The sequence below is a fragment of the Macrosteles quadrilineatus genome, unplaced genomic scaffold (genome assembly GCF_028750875.1).
Source record: "Macrosteles quadrilineatus isolate MER2022 unplaced genomic scaffold, UCM_ALF_1.0 Scaffold_5__1_contigs__length_97177068, whole genome shotgun sequence".
NCBI lineage: Eukaryota > Metazoa > Arthropoda > Insecta > Hemiptera > Cicadellidae > Macrosteles > Macrosteles quadrilineatus.
The window spans coordinates 75,893,004-75,912,742 of NW_026542598.1; the positions used below are offsets into that span (position 1 = coordinate 75,893,004).

At 36.2% G+C, this 19,739-nt stretch overlaps 1 protein-coding gene across 1 annotated transcript in view; it reads right to left on the reverse strand.

Annotated features, from left to right (window-relative positions):
- The window catches only part of LOC128994082 (PR domain zinc finger protein 5-like), a 30,322-nt gene extending 14,664 nt beyond the window's left edge, over positions 1–15,658 (reverse strand). The window contains exons 1-3 of the mRNA XM_054418319.1: positions 15,524–15,658; positions 9,100–9,280; positions 8,022–8,195 (exon numbers count right to left, since the gene is read on the reverse strand). Coding sequence (XP_054274294.1) covers positions 8,022–8,195; positions 9,100–9,280; positions 15,524–15,594 — 426 coding nt within the window. The 5' untranslated portion in view covers positions 15,595–15,658. The remainder of the gene's footprint in view (positions 1–8,021; positions 8,196–9,099; positions 9,281–15,523) is intronic.
- Between the last annotated feature and the right edge of the window lie 4,081 nt (positions 15,659–19,739).

The following is a 19,739-nucleotide window of genomic DNA, read 5'->3' on the forward strand; positions in this document are numbered from 1 at the left end:
GCGTCGTTGTCGTAATATTTATCTTGACTGCACTGCAACTGCAACTAGTTCCTCATAATTATTATTCATATAGTTTATTATTCTTTATGTTATGATCGAGTTATGTCTGAGTTGAAGTTGGGGTTAATGTTATTGATAGATTTTTATTGCTGCTGTGTTGCGGAGGTCATTTATTATCGATGATGTGCTCCTTCTTCAATGCGAAGATTCTGAGAAATACGAGTAATATGGAAGACATCAATAACACTGGAGTACTTTGTAGTTTATGTGGAAAATTTTATTTTTAGTTTATGGACGAGAAGTACAGAAGGATTCCAATTAATAAGCCAGCTATGTTCAACAAGGCAAAGCCAATAAAATAATTTGTTTTATTCACTAGCGCTTTTGAATGGAAAACTTGTTTCTGAAAGCGCTAGTGAATAAAATAAATTATTATGTATTAGCGTTGTTGAACATTTACATTTTGTTATACATTTCATATTTCATTGTAAGCAAGATGCCAATAATTCTCAAAAAGCTTAGACCATTAAAAATGAAATGAGAATTGGGATCTTCTCTTTTGGAAAACATGTTTGGGTACAATTGAAGATAGATGAATAGATGATAACGGTAACGTAGCCCACCCAAGTTACTTAAAATTTATTTTATAAAATAAAGGAGGTGCCAGAGGTTACAGTAACACATAAGTAAAGTAACACATACATAAACATAATCTGTAAAATTCTTCATTCAGTTACAGTAATTAAATGGTTTGGAGTTAAGCGCGGGAGAACCGTTCCAGTTTCAAGTAGATTGTTGCAAGAGTTGCAGTGAAGATACTAGTGTGATTTTCTGAAACAGCTGCAGCTGCTACAAGTGCTACGAATAACGCTTACTTGCGCATGCGCAGACGCGCGGCATTTTCCGGTCTTGAAAGGCTCGCGAGAAGCCTACTTGTGTTGGTTAGTCTATGCTACCAAAGATAAAAGGTATTTACTCAGGGGAGGTATAGAAGAGGCTACGATGACAGCTGAGGGCTTCTTATTAGCTGAGGGAACGCCATTACCGTAACAAAACGGTCGATAGCCATCGGCTTCGGTGGTCTAATGGTTAGCGTGCCGGGCTGATATACTGCAGGTCCCGGGTTCGAATCCCGCCGGTGGCATTAACTTTTGTCCAAGATTTTTTATTTTCAGCAAGTTTGGTTGGTTTGGTTTGGTTATTACAGTTTAATTTCATTATTAAGTCATTATAAAATTTTAATTGAGCAATTTCTAGTTTTATTTTATAAACAGAATTATTTTTCCGATTACTATAAACTTTTGTTATATTATTTCTTTATCAGCAAGTTTGGTTAGTTCGGTTAGGTTATGATAGTTTAATTTTGTAATTAAAAATTAATATAATTGAATTTTAGGCATTTATAATTTTATTTTATGAACAGAACTATTTTTGCGATTATTAAACCTTCATTGCCAAAGTGCTCTCTACTACAGCGCTGTTCACGGAGGAATTTTGAACTAAATGCCTCATTTGTACCTCCCCTAAGTCAGACCCAAGATAAAACATACTAAGGGAGTATGTTTTATCTATGGTACTACCAAAGATTACATATTTTTGCGTTAGCATATGTAATCTTTGGTACTACGGTAATAGCTTATTCTTATTCCCTCAATGGGAAATTCGCTAGAAAAAAATTTATTAGTTTCCTTGTAGCAGCAAACCTAGGTACAGGTTAAACATAAATGTTCATTACTAGAGGAATACCTTATAATCCGTCAGTTCAGTGTGATCAAAAAGTCGCCGATGAAAGGCGACCGGTTTCAACCCATCAAAGGGGTCATCATCAGGCGTTGAATGGACACATAATTACTCCGAAGAGGTCGTCATAAAGTCAATAAAAAACGAAGAACAGTTAAAACACTTAAACACATTTTTACAAAAACACGTGTGGCCACAAATTGACTGCGCGGCGGACGGTATGTGCACATTGAGTTACAAGTCCAGACTGATATAGGAGGCAAAAACAACAAAACTAAATGTTCATTTATTGGATTAATTGAAAACCAATCCAGGCAAATAGAAATTCGCTTGGTTGGTAGGTTTGCTGCAGCGGGGGTATTTTTATTACTCTTAGTGTAATTATTTTTGTCAATGCCCTACAGGCCCACTTCTTAACTTGTACTTGTAGGTGTACTAGAATAGTAGTATAGAAGTCGAGTACTTTATATATAGTCGACTATAATTATTATTATTTATTATGAAGCCTGGGGTGGAGGTAGGTGGTTAGAGTTGCCTCACACCCAGGCTTCACGAAGAAACGCACGAACTTTAAATTAATTTACTTCACATAAGTTTATATATACAGGGTTAGTAAAAAGTGTGGAGACCCCCTGTTATTTTTTTAACGGCCCATACTAGAAAAACTAAACTCGGCACACCATTATGGCATGCTATGAAGTACTTTTTGAGCATAACCGCCACTTGGTGTTCACTTGGATTTTGGGGGAAACTAAAAAATTTCAAATACAAAGACCCATCGAGTGACCCCTTATTTTAAAGGTCCTGGTAAAAGAAAACCAACAACGCAAATTAGAGGTCTCTATTTCAGTTCAATACAAAATGGCAGTTAATTGAAATTCTTATAAGTTCCCAAACCCAAAATGGGGGATTTTGGGGGAAACTCAAAAATGTTAAATGATAAGCCCCATCGAGTGACCCCTCATTTTGAAGGTCATAATAAAACAAAACGAACAACGCAAACTATAGGTCTCTATCTTAACACAGTAAAATATGACAGCCAATTGAATATAAAATTGCAAGTTATTTCCGATTTTTAAAGTTTTCAATCAGCAGGCCATTTTTTACTGGATTGAGATAGAAACCTCTAGTTTACGTTGTTGGTTTTCTTTTACCAGCACCTTCAAAATGAGGGGTCACTCGACGGGGCTTATCATTTAAAACTTTCGAGTTTCCCCCAAAATCCCCCATTTTGGGTTTGGTAAGCAAGTGGATATTAGGCTTAAAAAGTACTTCATAACGTACTTCATACTTCAAAAAGGTGTGTAGAGTTTAGTTATCCTAGTGCGAGCCGCTACAAAATTTACAGGGGGTCTCCAGACTTGGAAAACTGTAAGTTAAATTTAACTTCAGAGAATTTCAATTGGCTCCCATTTTTACTGGATTGAGATAAAGACCTCTAGTTTGCGTTGTTGGTTTTCTTTTACCAGGACCTTCAAAATGAGGGGTCAGTCGATGGGTCTTTGTATTTGAAACTTTTGAGTTTCCCCCATTTTGGGGATTTACACCAAGTGATGGTTATGCCCAAAAAGTACTTCATAACATGTCAAAAAGGTGTGCCGAGCTTAGTTTTTCTAGTATGGGCCGTTAAAAAAATAACAGGGGGTCTCCACACTTTTTACTAACCCTGTATATGTATGTCTAAGCTTGTATGTCTTTCCTTCTTTTAATAACAACTCAATTGCTAAACCCAATACACTCTGCATACATAAAGATTAACATTAGGATTTATGACATGTATCATACATGTCATAAATCCTAGATACATGTCATAAATCCTAATGCTAATCTTCTTGGATGTGAGAGGTTTGGGATGCCGTCTATACAGGGTGCGGCAAAAAAACCGATCTATTTTCTTCAGTGCACTGTTACAATGATAGCCTATACAATGCCATTTATTGTAGTCATAGAGCAGTGGTTGTATGAGCTACGTGCGGTTGTTATCTAGTCGTTTTTAAAAAGTAATAAATCAGTCATTGCAGCTTAGTGGTAGTTCCGTGCTTTTATTCTATTAGGTCGACATGGAGAGGTTCCGTCGTGCGGTTATCTGTTTGGTTAACAAAATTAAACAGATTATTATTCTAATAATACGTAGGAATGAAAATTAACTTCAAAATTTGTGTAACTGAGCAGTTAGACATGTCCAAGGCAGCCGCTTGTTTTCAGGCGGAACTTCGATGTCTGTTTTCCGCAGCAGCACAAACTCTATCGAATATCAAGTTGTCTGGCGTCCGATCTGACTTTGGACGGCCGTCCAGCTTCCTTTTCAACGCAGAAGCCGTTTTTCTAAGTTAGTAACCCACCGCATTATTGTTATACACAACGGAACTTCTCCATGTCGCTTTAATTGAAAATTGAAAGAATGCATGAAACTGCCATTGAGTTGCAATTAATTCAATAATTTTTAAAACGACTCCATAACAATCACACGTAGCTCAGGCGACCACTGATGATGACTACAAAAAATTGCATTGTGTAGGCTTTTCGGTGAGCCTACTCCCACCACTCTCAGACGACCTGTCGCTGAACAGTGCTCTGTAAAAAATGGATCGGGGTTTTTGGCGCACTCTGTACAAAGAGATTTCAAATAATAAACTTTTTCTTCAAAAAAGGTGTTGCAGTAGTCTAAATGGCAAATTGTTAGTGGCTGCCTGTAGCCTTTGCCTAGAGCATTTCAAGAATTTAGTATGTCAAATAATTAATCTATCTTTTTGATAAACAGAACTGTAGCTAATGAATTTTGAAAATCTGGATGCTGGATGTATTAATCTAAAAACTCAATGGCATTGGCAACACTTGATTTGAGGGTTTTTGCTGCCAGAGACTTTATTTTTTTTTTGTAGAAGTATATATGCTGCTTTGATATTGCATTGCAAAACTTAGGGTCTTCCATTTCTTGTAGCTCCTGGAGTTTAACAATGTATGACCAATAGATTTCACCATCGGAACTAGGAGACTTCTAACTACTTTGCTCTCTGCCAGTGTGTTTCTTAAATCTTTAGCATGTGACACACATCAAACATACCTACGATAAACATTCAAAGATTTGTCTGATGGATAGTTTGAAGGAAGATGTAACTTTGACTGAGTCTAAGCAGCAGCCAAGACAATTTATGGCACGTGTATTCACTGATGTACCATCATGTTATTGATCATGTATTAATGCCGATTTCATGCAGTTTTGTTAAACACACTTTCGCCATTTCAGAAATTATCTCTGCTGATATACCATATACCACTGGTAAAAAAGTATGCTACTGGGCATTTAATGTTTTGTGTAAGACACAATCTGGAAGACAAGTGCTTCTTTTGCAAATGTGTTTGATAATGAAGCAGAAATACCTCTTAATTTACACATCCTGAATAGGTTTTGTTTTTAGGATCCCAGGTCAGTTGTTTCCTGATGGACATTGAGTAAAATATTAGAGAACATTCTTTCAAGTGGGAAAAGTTGGGATCTGCTTTTTTTACTTCCAAAAATTGAAGCACTTCACTTAAATACCCAGGTTTGCAGTTTACAGATAAAATCCAATCAGTAATCCTATTGGGATGAGGCAGATGGAAATGTTTTCTTAAAAATATTGTGGATAGTAAAAGTGCAGGGTCATCAAACATTTTTTCATAAGCTCTGTATAGTGTATCACACTCTTGTTTCTTAGAATTTTTTTTCATTCATTAATAGTTCTTAGGGGTATCCGCTGAAATGATCTTTTAGCACTGATTCCAGATCAGGATTTAAATTAGTCTTTCTTTTCAGCTCTTTAATTAATTCGGAAAAATTCCTCATTTTCATATCTTGTCTGTGAAGCATGTTTTTCAAACATTTGACACTTCTTCTGAATACTTTGATACTTTTCAATGCAATTGCGACCATACAAGGTAGGTATTCTAAGCCAAGTATGAATGGAGATGAGTGTAGGATGAGTGGTACGATCTTGTAGTCTTGTTAGTGACTAAAGGCCGACTTATTCTTTAGACACAGGTGTTAGTTAATAGCATTAGCTTATACAGCTAATGGCAACTAATGGACTTACAGTTTATAGTGGAATCCGAACCACATTTTTGCCTCGGTATATACGAATTGCTCTAATTTTCAGGATAGTACTGCGGATAGTCGTAGTACTCACTGCTGCGGACGTTAATCCACACCAGGGAGAATCACATCCACAGTGCATGAATGATGAATGCATCCTTAAACTAATGAAGGACAAATTTTAAGGGTTAGTAGTTGAGAAGTCATAATGGTTTGACTTGACATGGAGGGGATCGTTGAGTAGTTGGATGGTAACTATCTTCATTCAAATTATACATTTGAGGAGAAACAGGTGAAGGATCATGCAAAGCTAATGTTTCTGGTACGGAGTCTTCATGCATCATCTCTGTGTCAAGTGAAGGATCAACGTCTATTTCAGGAGAGTATGGAGAAGGATCGGGTGAAAGATCACCCCTTAAAACAACAGGGTTATTTAACTTTTTAACATTTTTTTAAAGTTTTTACTGTACTAACATTTTATAGATAATTCACCCTACATTCATAAAAATACATACAAAAGATTTAGTCTAAAAATAGTATTTCAGCTCAAGCAGAACTGATAAGTCTGAACAAAATTATCTTTGCACTCTATGTAGCCTTCAACCAAATGAAACTGCATATCACTTTATAGCAATTTTTCCTATTTCAAAACTTAAAAAGTATGTTCAACATAGATGTTCAGGAGTTCTTAAATTATGGGGGCTCTTATATTAAGGAGATGGTGTTGGGCTTACCGGTACTTGAAAAGAACTAGGGTTATTTACAAATTAAAACACTGAGAAAATATGTGAAGACAAATTAATTGTAGGGAACATGTAACAAGGGAATTAAATATTAAATAACACACTATATGGGGAAATTAATACTACACAACAAATGATCATGAAATGTAATGCTAAATAAATTGAAATTATGTGAACAACGTACTTCCATAATACGTCATTAGAAGAGAGAAATTCAATCAATTATTCGTCCTTGTTGGAGAATTTGGTCTTCTGGACGATAGTTACTTCCGACTCCAATGCACAAGAAATGCCTGTTACGCAACGTAACTCAGATTTGACTGCTCTGAAAGCAGTCGGTTAAATACGCAGCTATTGGTGCTACTGCTATTTGATACACTGACTTGGAAACCGCTTACACAAAACTCCATAAGACAAGTGTGCTGCGTCTTAGATGCCCACACGCAGTGCATCTATTACGCGTCTAGGAAACCACAGCCTTAGTCTAGGGCACCCCCTCACTTGGTTCTGAAGGTGGACCAACACCCAGTGGCAGAAGGTAGCTCTCCGCAGCTAACAAGTGAGAGTTGGAGTTTAGGTGTGGCCAATCTGCCAAAACAAACCCCGCATGCGAGGTTTGGCTGGAACGGCGCAAAAGGTTCTCCCACTCACTAAACCCCTATACCTTCCATGCCATCTTTATGGTGAATATATAATTTAGCCTATAGAATTTTGAAAATAGTTTACCAATGCAGTACTTCTATCTAAGATATTTTTAGCAAATTTACCAATAGGGAAGTAGCTATTACCGTAGGTGGCATGGTAAGACCTAGGCCCGGGACTGACGGGGTTTTTGATCAAACTTGGTAAATTTATTTTATACTTAGTTAATAATATTTTACTAAAAACACATTTTTACCCTCCCTGTAGCAGCAAGCCTAGGTACCGGTACTTAAAATGATAAAACCTAATATTAATTGAATACATTTATTTGAAAATTATTTCAGGAAAATGTTTGCTGCGGCGGTGGTATTTTTATCCTTCTCTTGTTACAGTTTTAAAAATTTATAAAACTCTTTTTCCAGAAAAACATTCCTCGTACATTGGGTAAAGATATAATTGAACAAGAATATCATTTTATGAACATTAATGTTGTTATAAATAATCAACTATAACATTAAATGTTGTAACAATTGGCGAATATATTTGCCTACAGTCTGCAAAGCCAAAATACAATTATAGCAATCAAGAAAAGTACAAATAAATGTGTACCAAATAAATTACTGAATTTCAAAAATAGGGTAGTTACTGTAAAAATTGTATTTAGCACACTTCAATAATTTTGCTCAATTATAATATTGGCAAAATTAAAATACAATATTTTTAAGGAATGAGATGATAATGCTCCGCAACTCAGTATGATATACCTACCCAATGTGAGTACTGGGTAGTCATCAGTCAAATGAAATATTGAAAATTATAATTACCTGTAGTCCTAGTCCAGGTAGGTCTGGATGGGCTCTACGCTGTAGCATTTGACAATCAAGGAAGTACTCATTGACCGCTTCGGGTTGATTTAGTATTCTTGCGTCTTGGTTGGTGGGGAGAGCAGAAACACCTGGGACTGAAGCTGCAACTCCTTCACAATCATTGTCGGGGAGCTAAATTTGTAAGCAAATCACTTCATTATATAATAACCATCTGGAAAATCTAAGGGTTGATAATTATTTAGGGTTTTAAGGGTTTTAAGATGCCCACTACTTAAGAATTATGTTACCGGTATTGTAAAAGTAATAATTACACTATGTACACGTAACTATAGCGGCTAAATCATAATTGTCAATAATACAATAGGCCTATAATATTTTAAAGCTGATAAGGTACGTACCTTGTTTTTCAAATTAAATTACTAAACTCTGGCAAATTTGTATGCCTTGATATAGTATTCAATACCCAATGTTTAATTAAATTATCATCCTAGCCTACATGTTTATTATTAAGAGATTCTCCCCCATCTATAAGTTTATGTGCATATACTGAACCTGGTGGCCTTGCCTGAACCTACCTTTCTTTGTAACAAAGTTTTTCTTTTAATTGAAAAAGCACTCTTCATCCATCCAATAAGAAAACTAGTAGTAAAAAAAGTTTTTCGTTGATTTTACATATCTAAAATAACAAATAGTGGTAAGGTATAAGACCCCAGTCGCAGGTGACCTGCAGCCTAAGTAAAATTCAAGTTGCTAATTGAGTTTTATGTAAAAATAATTTAAAAAATAGCCTACATATTTATAAATAAATAACACAAGGCTACCAATTTTAGGTAGGTTCATACATATTCGCCTAATTCAATTGTTTATAAAATAAAATATTAAATAATTAATTAATTTGATTTTATTTAAATTTGAGTTAGTTTAACTAATGACCTAAAATAGAATTAGGAATGGATGCTACTCAAGACTCAGAAACAAAACTTTTGAGCAGGCCTATTTTTGAAACTCAGTTTCAGAGTTCAGTACATTATTCACTTCCTACTCTAATAGCTTTTGTTTAAAAACTTGTTTCCACCTTGGAAAAGTTAAAAATTGTTGGCACAGCATTTTTTTTCAATTTTCTTCCTAGATACAGGTAGCAATCCACTTCAAAATGGTAGCTGCACAGACGGCTGTGAGTAGTAGGATACCAATCTTCATCCCTCCCGATTGCTTCCAGCCATTTCCTTAACAGATCTGGCTCGTTTAATGGGAATCTGAAAAGAAAGATTTTGTTTAAACCAAAATTTAACCAAAACCAAATATTTATATTAAATTCAATGACAAACCTTTATGGATAGTTATTAAATGGGAAATTCACTAAAAGGACTTGACTAAGGCTACAAAAGGACTCGCTAAGTAGTCAGTCTGACTGTTCCCGTCCCAAAGCCATAAGTTAGGCATTAGGGTGGGCTGAAAAAAAAAATTATTTTTTTTTCTTAATGCTATACCGAAAAAAACTTGTCTCTATGATGGGTTATCAAAATGCAACAAAGAAAAAAAATCTATACCTAACCTCCAGCTAGCGCATTACACTTGAAATTTCAAAATTTCACTCAAATCATAGGATTTTTAAAATTTTTTAAAAGTATCTAAACCTTTATATATTAGTTTGCTATAGTGAAAATAATATATTTTAGAGTTACAAATAGTCAATAAACTATAGGAAGTTTTGTAATTTTTAAATTTGAGGTGGCGCAAAGGCCTTCAATATAGTAAATTTGTGACGTTTTTAATGCTAACCAACTGCAGTGCAGTACATTCTCTAACTTTTTTGTACCCACTACTATTGTGTTTTTAGATCTATAATGTTGGTACTTAAATTAAGAAAACCTCTTGGAAAATTAAATAAAGATATAAGCAATTTACATACATATATCAAAATGGATTTAATGAATACAAAATAGATTGTTAAATACAAATTTCGATTCCCAAGCTGCAAAATTGTAGTCTATTTGACTCTCACTGAATAGTTATTTACATATTTGGAACCTTGAAATCATGTTTGCTTGTAAAACTTGGCATTGAAGCTCGTGAAAGCAGTGTTGTTCGGATGAAACCATCTCTGTTCTTGACGCCAACAACTTTTGAGGAGGCTTCAGTTACCAATTTCACACAGCGCTCAACTGCTTGTGTGTGACACGGGAATTTATGAAAGTTCCATTCTTCTGCTGTACTGGCAGTTGAAATCTTGGCCCACATTTCTTCTTCGGTTACTCTTCGTAACAGAGGTGGTGGATAAATAGCTGTAGTAGTCCAATCAATAATTTCGTAATATTCTTTTGCCTGGAAGTTGAGTTTTGGAGGTTTAAAAGTTCGGACTAGCTTTTCTTTGGAAGCCACGGCCCTTGATTTAATAACTCTTCTAAACCCCAACTCTCTGATATGAGCCCTTTCATCAACGATCATACTCAGTAGCAAGTTTTCTGGATGTGCGAAAAAAGCATTTCTTTCGATCACAGGATCAACCACCTTAATCAAGTTTTCTGGCAGGAATCTTGATGATGTTATTAAATCGAAAACATGTTTTGGTCCATCAGTAAGGTATTTACTTTTTTTAATCTTAAACCATACAGGCATGTATGATTTAAGTATAAATTGTACCAAAGTTTGGTGTTCTTCAGATGGATTCTCAACACTTAAATAGAGACGCAGTACTCTGTTTGCTGTTGTCAGCCATCGAGAATGAGAAATAGGACCTGGTTCACGAACTGCCAAGTCTGCCAAGCAGGTGCCTGATTTTATAGCCGAACTTATGTCCAGAAGATACTGTTGGTCTTTACTTAAGATTTTCCTATCAATTTCTGGTATGTCACAATCAATGCTTTGAAACTGCACAACTGGAAGTTTTTCACAATTTTTGAGTTTCGAGCCAATATAACCACTAAAAGATGTAGGACCAGTCGTTTCACCATCCAAAGTTTGAAACAAGTGCCTAAATGGTAATTCATTTAGGTGCAAAAGGCAAACTCCCCACTGCAGTGGTCTTTTAATTTTCTCTTCGATTTTGCGAATTACACCAGTTTTCCAGCCGGTGTTTGTGACAGTACCATCACATCCAATCACATCAAGCTCATCCAGCGAAAAATTTTGCTCATGTAAATAGTCCAAGACAGCACTGGCAATGTCCTTTGAAGTTCCAGTAGTTGGTGATACATGGCCAACATAAATTGAGCCAGGTTCCTGAATGATAGAGTAGTGTTCCTCTTTTACAGTTCTTCTAAAACACTTTTGATTCAGTTTGTCAATCTTCAATGTGTTATCCTTTCGGCCATCAAAATATAGCCCTTGAATTACGTCCGGCTCATTTTTTATTCTATCTTGGAGATTCGATCTGAATGATTGTTTTTCCCTTCTAACCTTGTTCTTATCTATTATGAGGGAATCGTCCTCTTTAGTTGCAAGACCTAGGTCATGAAGTACACTAGAGGCAATAGCAGCTGTTGCTCTGTCCGAAACCCCAAATCGGTCACTTGCCAATACGGTATTTTTTAATTGTATACGCATTTGCCACTGCTGTTTAGTAGAACTCGGAATAGGAATGTAGTCGTCATCAGAATCATCAGACTTTTCTTTTTCCATTAAGATTTTGTCTGGATCTATGTTTGACTCCGTCACATTCTTAGAGCATGTAGGCTGGGAATATGAAACTGGTGGAATGTTAGACGACACAACCCGATTTTTTATTTCCTTACGTTGCAGTCTTTTGATTATTTTTTTCGACTCCTTCTTGTCTACATTTCCAATTTTTCCTTGTCCAAGATATCTTTGGAAATACATAAACTTAAGTTCAAGCACGGGAATCTTTTTGTCTTTTTCACATTTACATGAAATTGACAAAGGGCACTCACAGATCTCAGGGACTTTTTTGCAGTTGCATGAGTATGTTATTTTACATTTACATGCAGATACATCAAATAGTGATAAAGCCTTTTGCCTGAACTCCTCAACTTTTTGTTTGTACTTCTCTTTTTCCTTGTCACGCTTAAAGGACTTCATTAGATTACGGTAGCTATCATGGTATGAGTTTATTAACTGAACGATTCTGTAAGGCGTCACTGTTGGTATTGATGCTTTGTCAAAGACTGCTTTTACTTTTGGAGCAACAATATTTGATATCTGAGAGAAACTAACAGGCTTGTTACTTTCTAATGCTAGTACATACTGTTCATGGAAACAGCTCCTAATAACATCCTGGTAATTTGGAAGCTTACTCACAGGCAATTCCCTTGGACAGCCAAACAAAGGACAATCAAAGTCACTCCGAGTCACTTTCTTGGCAACGGCCATCACGCACAATAAACTTAACTCAAAAAATTATAAACATAATTTACAAGATCAACTCAAACGTCAGTCCAAAATCGTACACAGATGTAAACTGCCGAGTGACAGGCCGTCTCAACGTCTCCCCGCGAAGTGCATTGTGGGTGTGTGGAGAGTATGGGTGGGGGAGCCCGGCAAGGCCGCCGGGTCATCGCCCGAACTCGCAGCTGTCATCCCGCACTTGACTCAAAAATGCGTCATTGTAATGACTATTGCGCTACCTCAGATTAATACAATTAAACTTCTGCAATTACTTATTGTATTTCCAAGGCTCTGTTCTAACGTAATATCACTATAGCAGTCCAATATGCAGGTATTTAGATGCTTTAATTATATTTACAAAAGCTTATAATTTGAGTGAAATTTTGAAATTTCAAGTGTAATGCGCTAGCTAGAGGATAGGTATAGATTTTTTTTCTTTGTTGCATTTTGATAACCCATCATAGAGACAAGTTTTTTTCGGTATAGCATTAAGAAAAAAAAATAATTTTTTTTTTCAGCCCACCCTATTAGGCATATTAAAACCAAACAAACAATCTTGTAGTCTTTCTAATTGCCGACTGTTCTTCAGACAGGACTGTTAATTAAAAGCCCAACAGTCAATTGTTAAGGGACCTACAGATCAATGTGGGATCTGAACCACAATTTCCTCTATTGTTTATAAATTTGTTTAGTTATGAGAATTGACTGGGACGGGTGGCGTCGTCCTGTAATCCAGCTACTAGGAGGTCACGAATTGTGGATAATTATAGGGATGCACTGTGGATGCGATGCTACCTGGTGTGGATTAACGTCCGCACTAGTGAGTACTACGACTATCCGCAGTACTATCCTAATAATTAGACCAATTCGTTAATTACGAGGAAAAAATGTGGTTCGGATTCCACAATAAACTGTAGGTCCCTTAGTTGCCATTAGCTGTATGGGCTATTAATTAACAGCTGTGTCTAAGGAACATGTCGGCCTTAGTCACTAACAAGACTACAAGATCGCGCCACTCATCCTACACTCATCCTTCACTCATATTTGGGTTAAAATACGCACATAGTGGCGTCCCCATCTTAAATAATTGATAATTGATTGATAATTGAATGGGCCCTGCGGACAAAGGTGTCTAGCTTATCCACTAGTGCTAGGGCATACCGCATTATTTTTTTTTTTTTTTTTTTTTTTTCATAGGACGCTAGGCACGAGCCTGGGATTGTTTTTCACATTACTTCAGGCTAGACCTAGGGGTTGTGGCATTATCACTTAGATAAAATCCATCGGTACCTTGGCGGGGATCGAACCCGGGACCTCAGGGACTGAAGTCCCGCGCTCTAACCACTACGCCAGCTCGCTCCCCAAATACCGCATCATTTTAAGTAAATTTAAGTTTAAGGATACATTATAAACTAAGTTATTAAAGGAAGTTTAAACACCATTTGATATGATTTTGAAATATAGCCTAGGCCTATATCATGTGGGTAAGTTTACCAAGACCCTAGTTAAGTTACACAAATAACAGGTAATCACAAGCTGAACAACTCTGTATATCCAACAAGAGTTTTCATGGGCTGCACTTTAGTTTACGTCCTACATTTACTCACATACTGCATGTTTGGTTAAGGTTAGGTTTTAGTTTAGTACAGTTTCATTTTATATTCAGCTGGTAGTTAATGTATAATGTATAATAGTAAATGTAGGACGTAAACTAAAGTGCAACCTTTTCATGATTTGATTTTATGCATGGTAACTTAATTAACAAAAAGAAAACTAAGTTAACGGATACACTTCCATATCTGTTGGCACAAACAACCGAATGAGTAATATTGATCATTCAATTGTTTAATTTGATGTATCGTTTGGTCAGTTAGGTTAGGTTAACCTTAACAAACTAACCAAACGATATATTGAATAATCGATATATGTATCGATCAATATTTTCATTCGGTTGTTTGTGCCAACAGATATTGAAGTGTACCCAAGTTAAATTATGTAGGCTACAATGTTTTATTTACTTAAACAACAGAATACCCCAAGTTTACTATTTCCGTCAAGGTTAAAATAGACGTTGGTTTAAACCTGGCAATAACCCAGCAATAAGTTGTGCGCGTGCCAGATAAAATCTATTGCTGGCCGTTTTGTGGAAAAATGCGGCCACGTAAGTTACCATATTAACCGATCATGTCACCAGATAGGCTAGAGGATACTTTAACGGACACGACAGTATCAATATCATGTACCTGGGGAGTAAGTTAGTGAAGAAAAGGAGGGGTAAATTCAGCAATAAGTAGTGCACGCCCCTTATAAAATCTATTGCTATGATTAACTTAGGAATATTTTTATGTTAAATTGGTTACTTAGGAATGGAAAGAATAGTCCCTCCCGTGTGCTCCACCGGGCCTAGGCCTACTTAGATCTGACTTACGTTTAAGATAAATTGTGACACTCGTCAAATTTTATCAATAGGCTATTCAGTAAGATAGCTTGGCTGCACTTTAGTAACTTAACTACGCGTACGGTAACCGGATGTGGATTAGACGCCTGGCAGAGACGTCACCGGGTTGTGGGGACCCAGAACGCCATTACCACGATACAATGCACAGCCATCGGTGTTCGTGGTGTAGTAGATCGAGTGCTCGGCTGATATGCAATAGGTCCCTGGTTCGAATCCCATCTGTAACTTTAACTTTTTGTCAAAGATTTTGCTTTGCCATTCCTTCTTAACTGTACATCTTTTGGCTGCACTTTACTTGACGTCCTACACTCATTCGAATAAAAATATTGATCGATATATCGATTGCTTCATTCGATAGGCCTATATCGTTTGGTTAGTTAGGTAAGGTTAACCTAACCTAACTAACCAAACGATATATCGAATGAAACAATCGAATGAAAATATTGAATCGAAAAAAAAAAAACAATCGAATGAGTGTAGGACGTCAAGTAAAGTGCAGCCCATCTTTTGTTAGAATTTTTGGCATTTATAATTTTAATTTATAAACAGAATTTAACCTTCATTCGCTTTTTTCATTATCAGTAAGTTTTGTTGGTTAGGTTAGGTAACCTTAGGTAATGACAGTAACAACTGCCGGACGCCTATTCCACGTCCGGTTACGAGCGTATCCTCTGCGTTTACTTAAAGCTATACCTACCTGTGAAACTTAATTTTGTTTTCTTGAGAAGCTTTTCGATTGCATCCGTTTGCCACACAGTATTGAACCATCGCTGACCGCTGTTGTATTTAATCTTGTTAAAAATGGGTTGCTCTTGCTCAAGATGACAACCGACAACCATTCGTCCATTCAAAACAATAGGAGGTTGCCATCTCTTATCTTGTTTTCCTCTCTGCAGTCCCACCAATCGATCACACGGCCAACCTGGCAACACGAAAATCTGAAAAAACATTAAATACGGTTTAGCGAATTTCCCCATAGGGAAGTAGTTATTACCATAGGTAAAGTATGTTTTATCTATGGTAAAACATACTCCTCAAGTATCCTTGAGGAGTGCTACCACGAATACTAGATGGTAATCGTGAGTGCTACCAGGCCGCCTTTAACTACAGGCCGAGGCCTGGTAGAATTGGCAACGTCGCAAGTGGTGTTGTTCAGTGATAGACGTCCCATAAGATAACATGGCAGACAGGTGACATCAGCTCATTAATTCGCACTTTATTGATTTAAATTTATGAACATAAATTTATTAAAATATTGAAAATAAAACATACAGAATTAAAAACCGAAACAATATGAACTAAAATCTATATCTGTACAATTTTAAGCGGAGTCAATGTTGCCATAGTCCAGTAACCAATCTTTCGTAAATATGAAAATATCATTAGCTACTTCCAAACAAAAACAGCTGTTACAACACCACTTGCGACGTTGCCAGTTCGAAGGCCGCGGCCTGTGCTACTACCGTATGCTATTACCGTAGCCGTAGGTGGCAGGGTAAGACCTAAGCCAAGGACCGATTTAATTTTTCATTTTGATGTCCCAAGAGGCCTGATCTCCAAACAATATGAGGATCAAAATGTTTAATCTTTTGCCAAACAAACTCAAAGAAATCAGTTAAAATAAAACTTAAACGATGTCTACAAGGCACGGCCCTGTCACCTTTAACTCCAGACCGCGGCCTTTGAAGTGGCAACATCGCAAGTAGGGTTGAAACAGCTGTCTTGTTTGGATGGAACTGGACAATGGTAATTTGTGTATTTTTTAAGAATACAAAAGCTAAAATCTTGTTTACTGGGCTATTTGATTTTAAATTTAAATTTTTTGAATGAATTATGGATTTGTCTGTTTGTCCATTATGGACTCCGAAACCACTTGACAGATTGTAATGAAACTTTCAGGCATTATTAAGCATTATTCAAGGATGGTTTGTGTGAATGCAGATCCGTCAAAAGGGCTCCCCCTAGTGGCTTTGGAGTTTGCCACGTTAACCTTATGGGTACTCATATTTAAAGGGAATTAAAGAGTCTTAACAGCTGGTTCAACTAACAATTTGATTCTGTGATGTTTAATTGCATTAAAAAGTTAATATGTTTACCAAACAGGGTGCAGCACTATTATTTTTTTTTCAATTTATGACAACAGCTAATTTGCAACCCAAAGGTGGGTGAGCGTAGCGAACGAACTTCAACCTGGAGGTGAGTAAGCGTAGCGAACGAGCTAATCTGACGGCAAGTGAGCACAGCGAACGAGCTCCAACCTAAAGATGAGTAAGCGTAGCAAACGAACTTCAACCAGGACGTGATTGAGCCATGCGAACGAGCTCATCTTGAAAATGAACTAGCATTGACATAAAACCACATTAGGACAGGACGACGTCTGTCGAGTTTTGATTTCATACTAATTAATCACATAAAACCCCTCCCTGATGCAGCAAACCTAAGTACTTGTTTAACTAATTCTATTTAAATAGGGAATAAATGTTATATTTTTAAGTAGACATTTTAGTGTTAGTCCAATCAGGCAAATGGAAATTCGCTTAGTATGCAGGTTTGCTGCGGCGGGGGTATTCTTGTCTTGTCTTTTCCCGTATCCTCTTCTCCTCTCTTCCTCTTGTCGCTGTCGCTGTCATTAGTGTCATTGCTCGCTCATCATTCATTCAGTCATTCAGTGTCATCGATCGACCATCGACTCATCATCATTCGCTAAATAGAAATAACCTTATTGATAGTGATGTGACGAGTCGGGTACTTTCCTGACTCGAGTGACTCGACTCGCCAACTGCCGTGAACTCGAGTTACGAGTCGAGTCAGACTCAACTCGAGACGTTCCGAGTTCGTGTGAGTTCGGCATTCTCCGTACGAGTTCGTTAGTTTTGCGAGTCGGCCGACTCGGTACCGGCCAATAGCGTGTCAGCTTTACGAGTCGACTCGACTCGACTCGAGACGTTCCGAGTTCGTGTGAGTTCGGCATTCTCCGTACGAGTTCGTTAGTTTTGCGAGTCGGCCGACTCGGTACTAGTCTGGTTGCCGGTCAAAAAACCTGGAAGTAAGGTCCACCCGAAGTTTTATGGTGTTTTCTGTTTCTTCAAGACCTACATAACTAAAATCTGCAAGGTGCCAATTTGTCACCTTTGAGCAAATTGAAATATTCAAGATGGCGGCCAAGATGGCTTAAAAACTGTATATTTGCTGTATCTTTTCCTATAGAAGAGACAGGATAATAATTTTTGTGTCTAATTTTATGTTTTAAGGGTCAGAGAATACCAATAATTGATTATCTTAGTAATAAAATACCCCCGCCACAGCAAACCTGCCGACTAAGCGAATTTCCAGTTGCCTGAATTGATTTTCAATTAAATGTATTTAATTAACATTAATTTTTATGAGTACTTAGGCTTGCTGCTACAGGGAGGGTAAAAAAGTGTTTTTTTTTAATATTAATAACTTAGTATAAAATAAATAAATTTACCAATTTTGATCAAAATATATCCTAAAATAAAAAATATATATAAAATATAATCAAAAATAACATGTGAATTTTAAAATAACAATTATTTGTATTTTCTCCGTAACTAATAATGGTACAAAAACACTTTGATATACTAAATTATTTGTTCTTTTAAGCTCTTTAAGAAGGTTTGAAGAGAAATTGGAAAATTTTGCGTTTAGAGGGTCAAAAATTAGAAAAACAAATTTTTACCCCATAAAACCCCACGTAAAACCCCGTTCCCATGGTCCGATCATGCTGGTTCGGTTTACTAATCCTGTATATCTGCTGTATCTTTCCCTATAGAAGAGACAGGATAATCATTTTGTGCCTAGTTTGATGTTTTAATTAGAAAATTACCCAAAATAATAAATCAATATAAGTTTTTAATAAATTTCCACATTAATTTGTTGCCAAGTTACCTTATCAACAATGTTTTCAAGTATTTACTTGACTTAAAACATTATATCTATGGTTTCTGAGGATAAGTGAAAGTGCTACATTCAAACAGAACACAGTCATCAAATCAGTTAACTTACAAGCAGTTCTCCTAATTGATGCTTGTGCTGTACTGGGGACAGTGCATTATCCTTCTTCAGGAACAGTGAATGACTTTATCGACTGCTTTTTAAATTATAGTTTTCTTGAATTAAGAAAAAAACACTGTTCTTTAGGCTAGTCAAAATACGGTCCAACATCAAACTTAAGGTAAAAGAAATAAAATATATTTCTTCCCCATATATTCCAAAATATATGGGATTTTGTCAAAAAAGGTGTCAAGAATATTATACTAAAAATCAAGAAAATCCAAGTGGTGGAAAGCCGCCATTTTTGAAAAAACTTCCGCCATATTGGATTTATGTAAGCTTTTAGTAAAACATCAATTATTTGACAACTAATCGTCTTAACGATTTGCGGTTTGTCTTAATAGATTCCTCTTCAAGTTTACTTTAAGATAATAATAACCTTATACCATTTCATTATTGATTTATTTAAAATAGACAGCTTTAAATTGAAACAATAGCAAATTTCGAAGATTTTTTTTGTAAAACCTTTAAATGTTTGCAAATACAAACTCAGGTGATAAGAACATTCATATTTTGTGGCTCTTAAAAGAATCTGAATACAATTTTCAACAATTATCAACCTCATATCAGTTTGTATATTGCTTTGAAGATATATTATGGGATATATTGTTATTAGTCTTCAACTTGGAACGCTAGTCGTGACGCGGGCCGCACCACTACATCTAGTTCGATTAAAATACACTTTGAGGTGGGAAAAATTGCTTTGAGAACATTTAAAACATATTTTGGAATCATACATTCATACATATAGGGCAATGTGCTTTGAGAACATTTAAAACATATTTTGGAATCATACATTCATACATATAGGGCAATGTATAAAAAGATCTGACAAAATC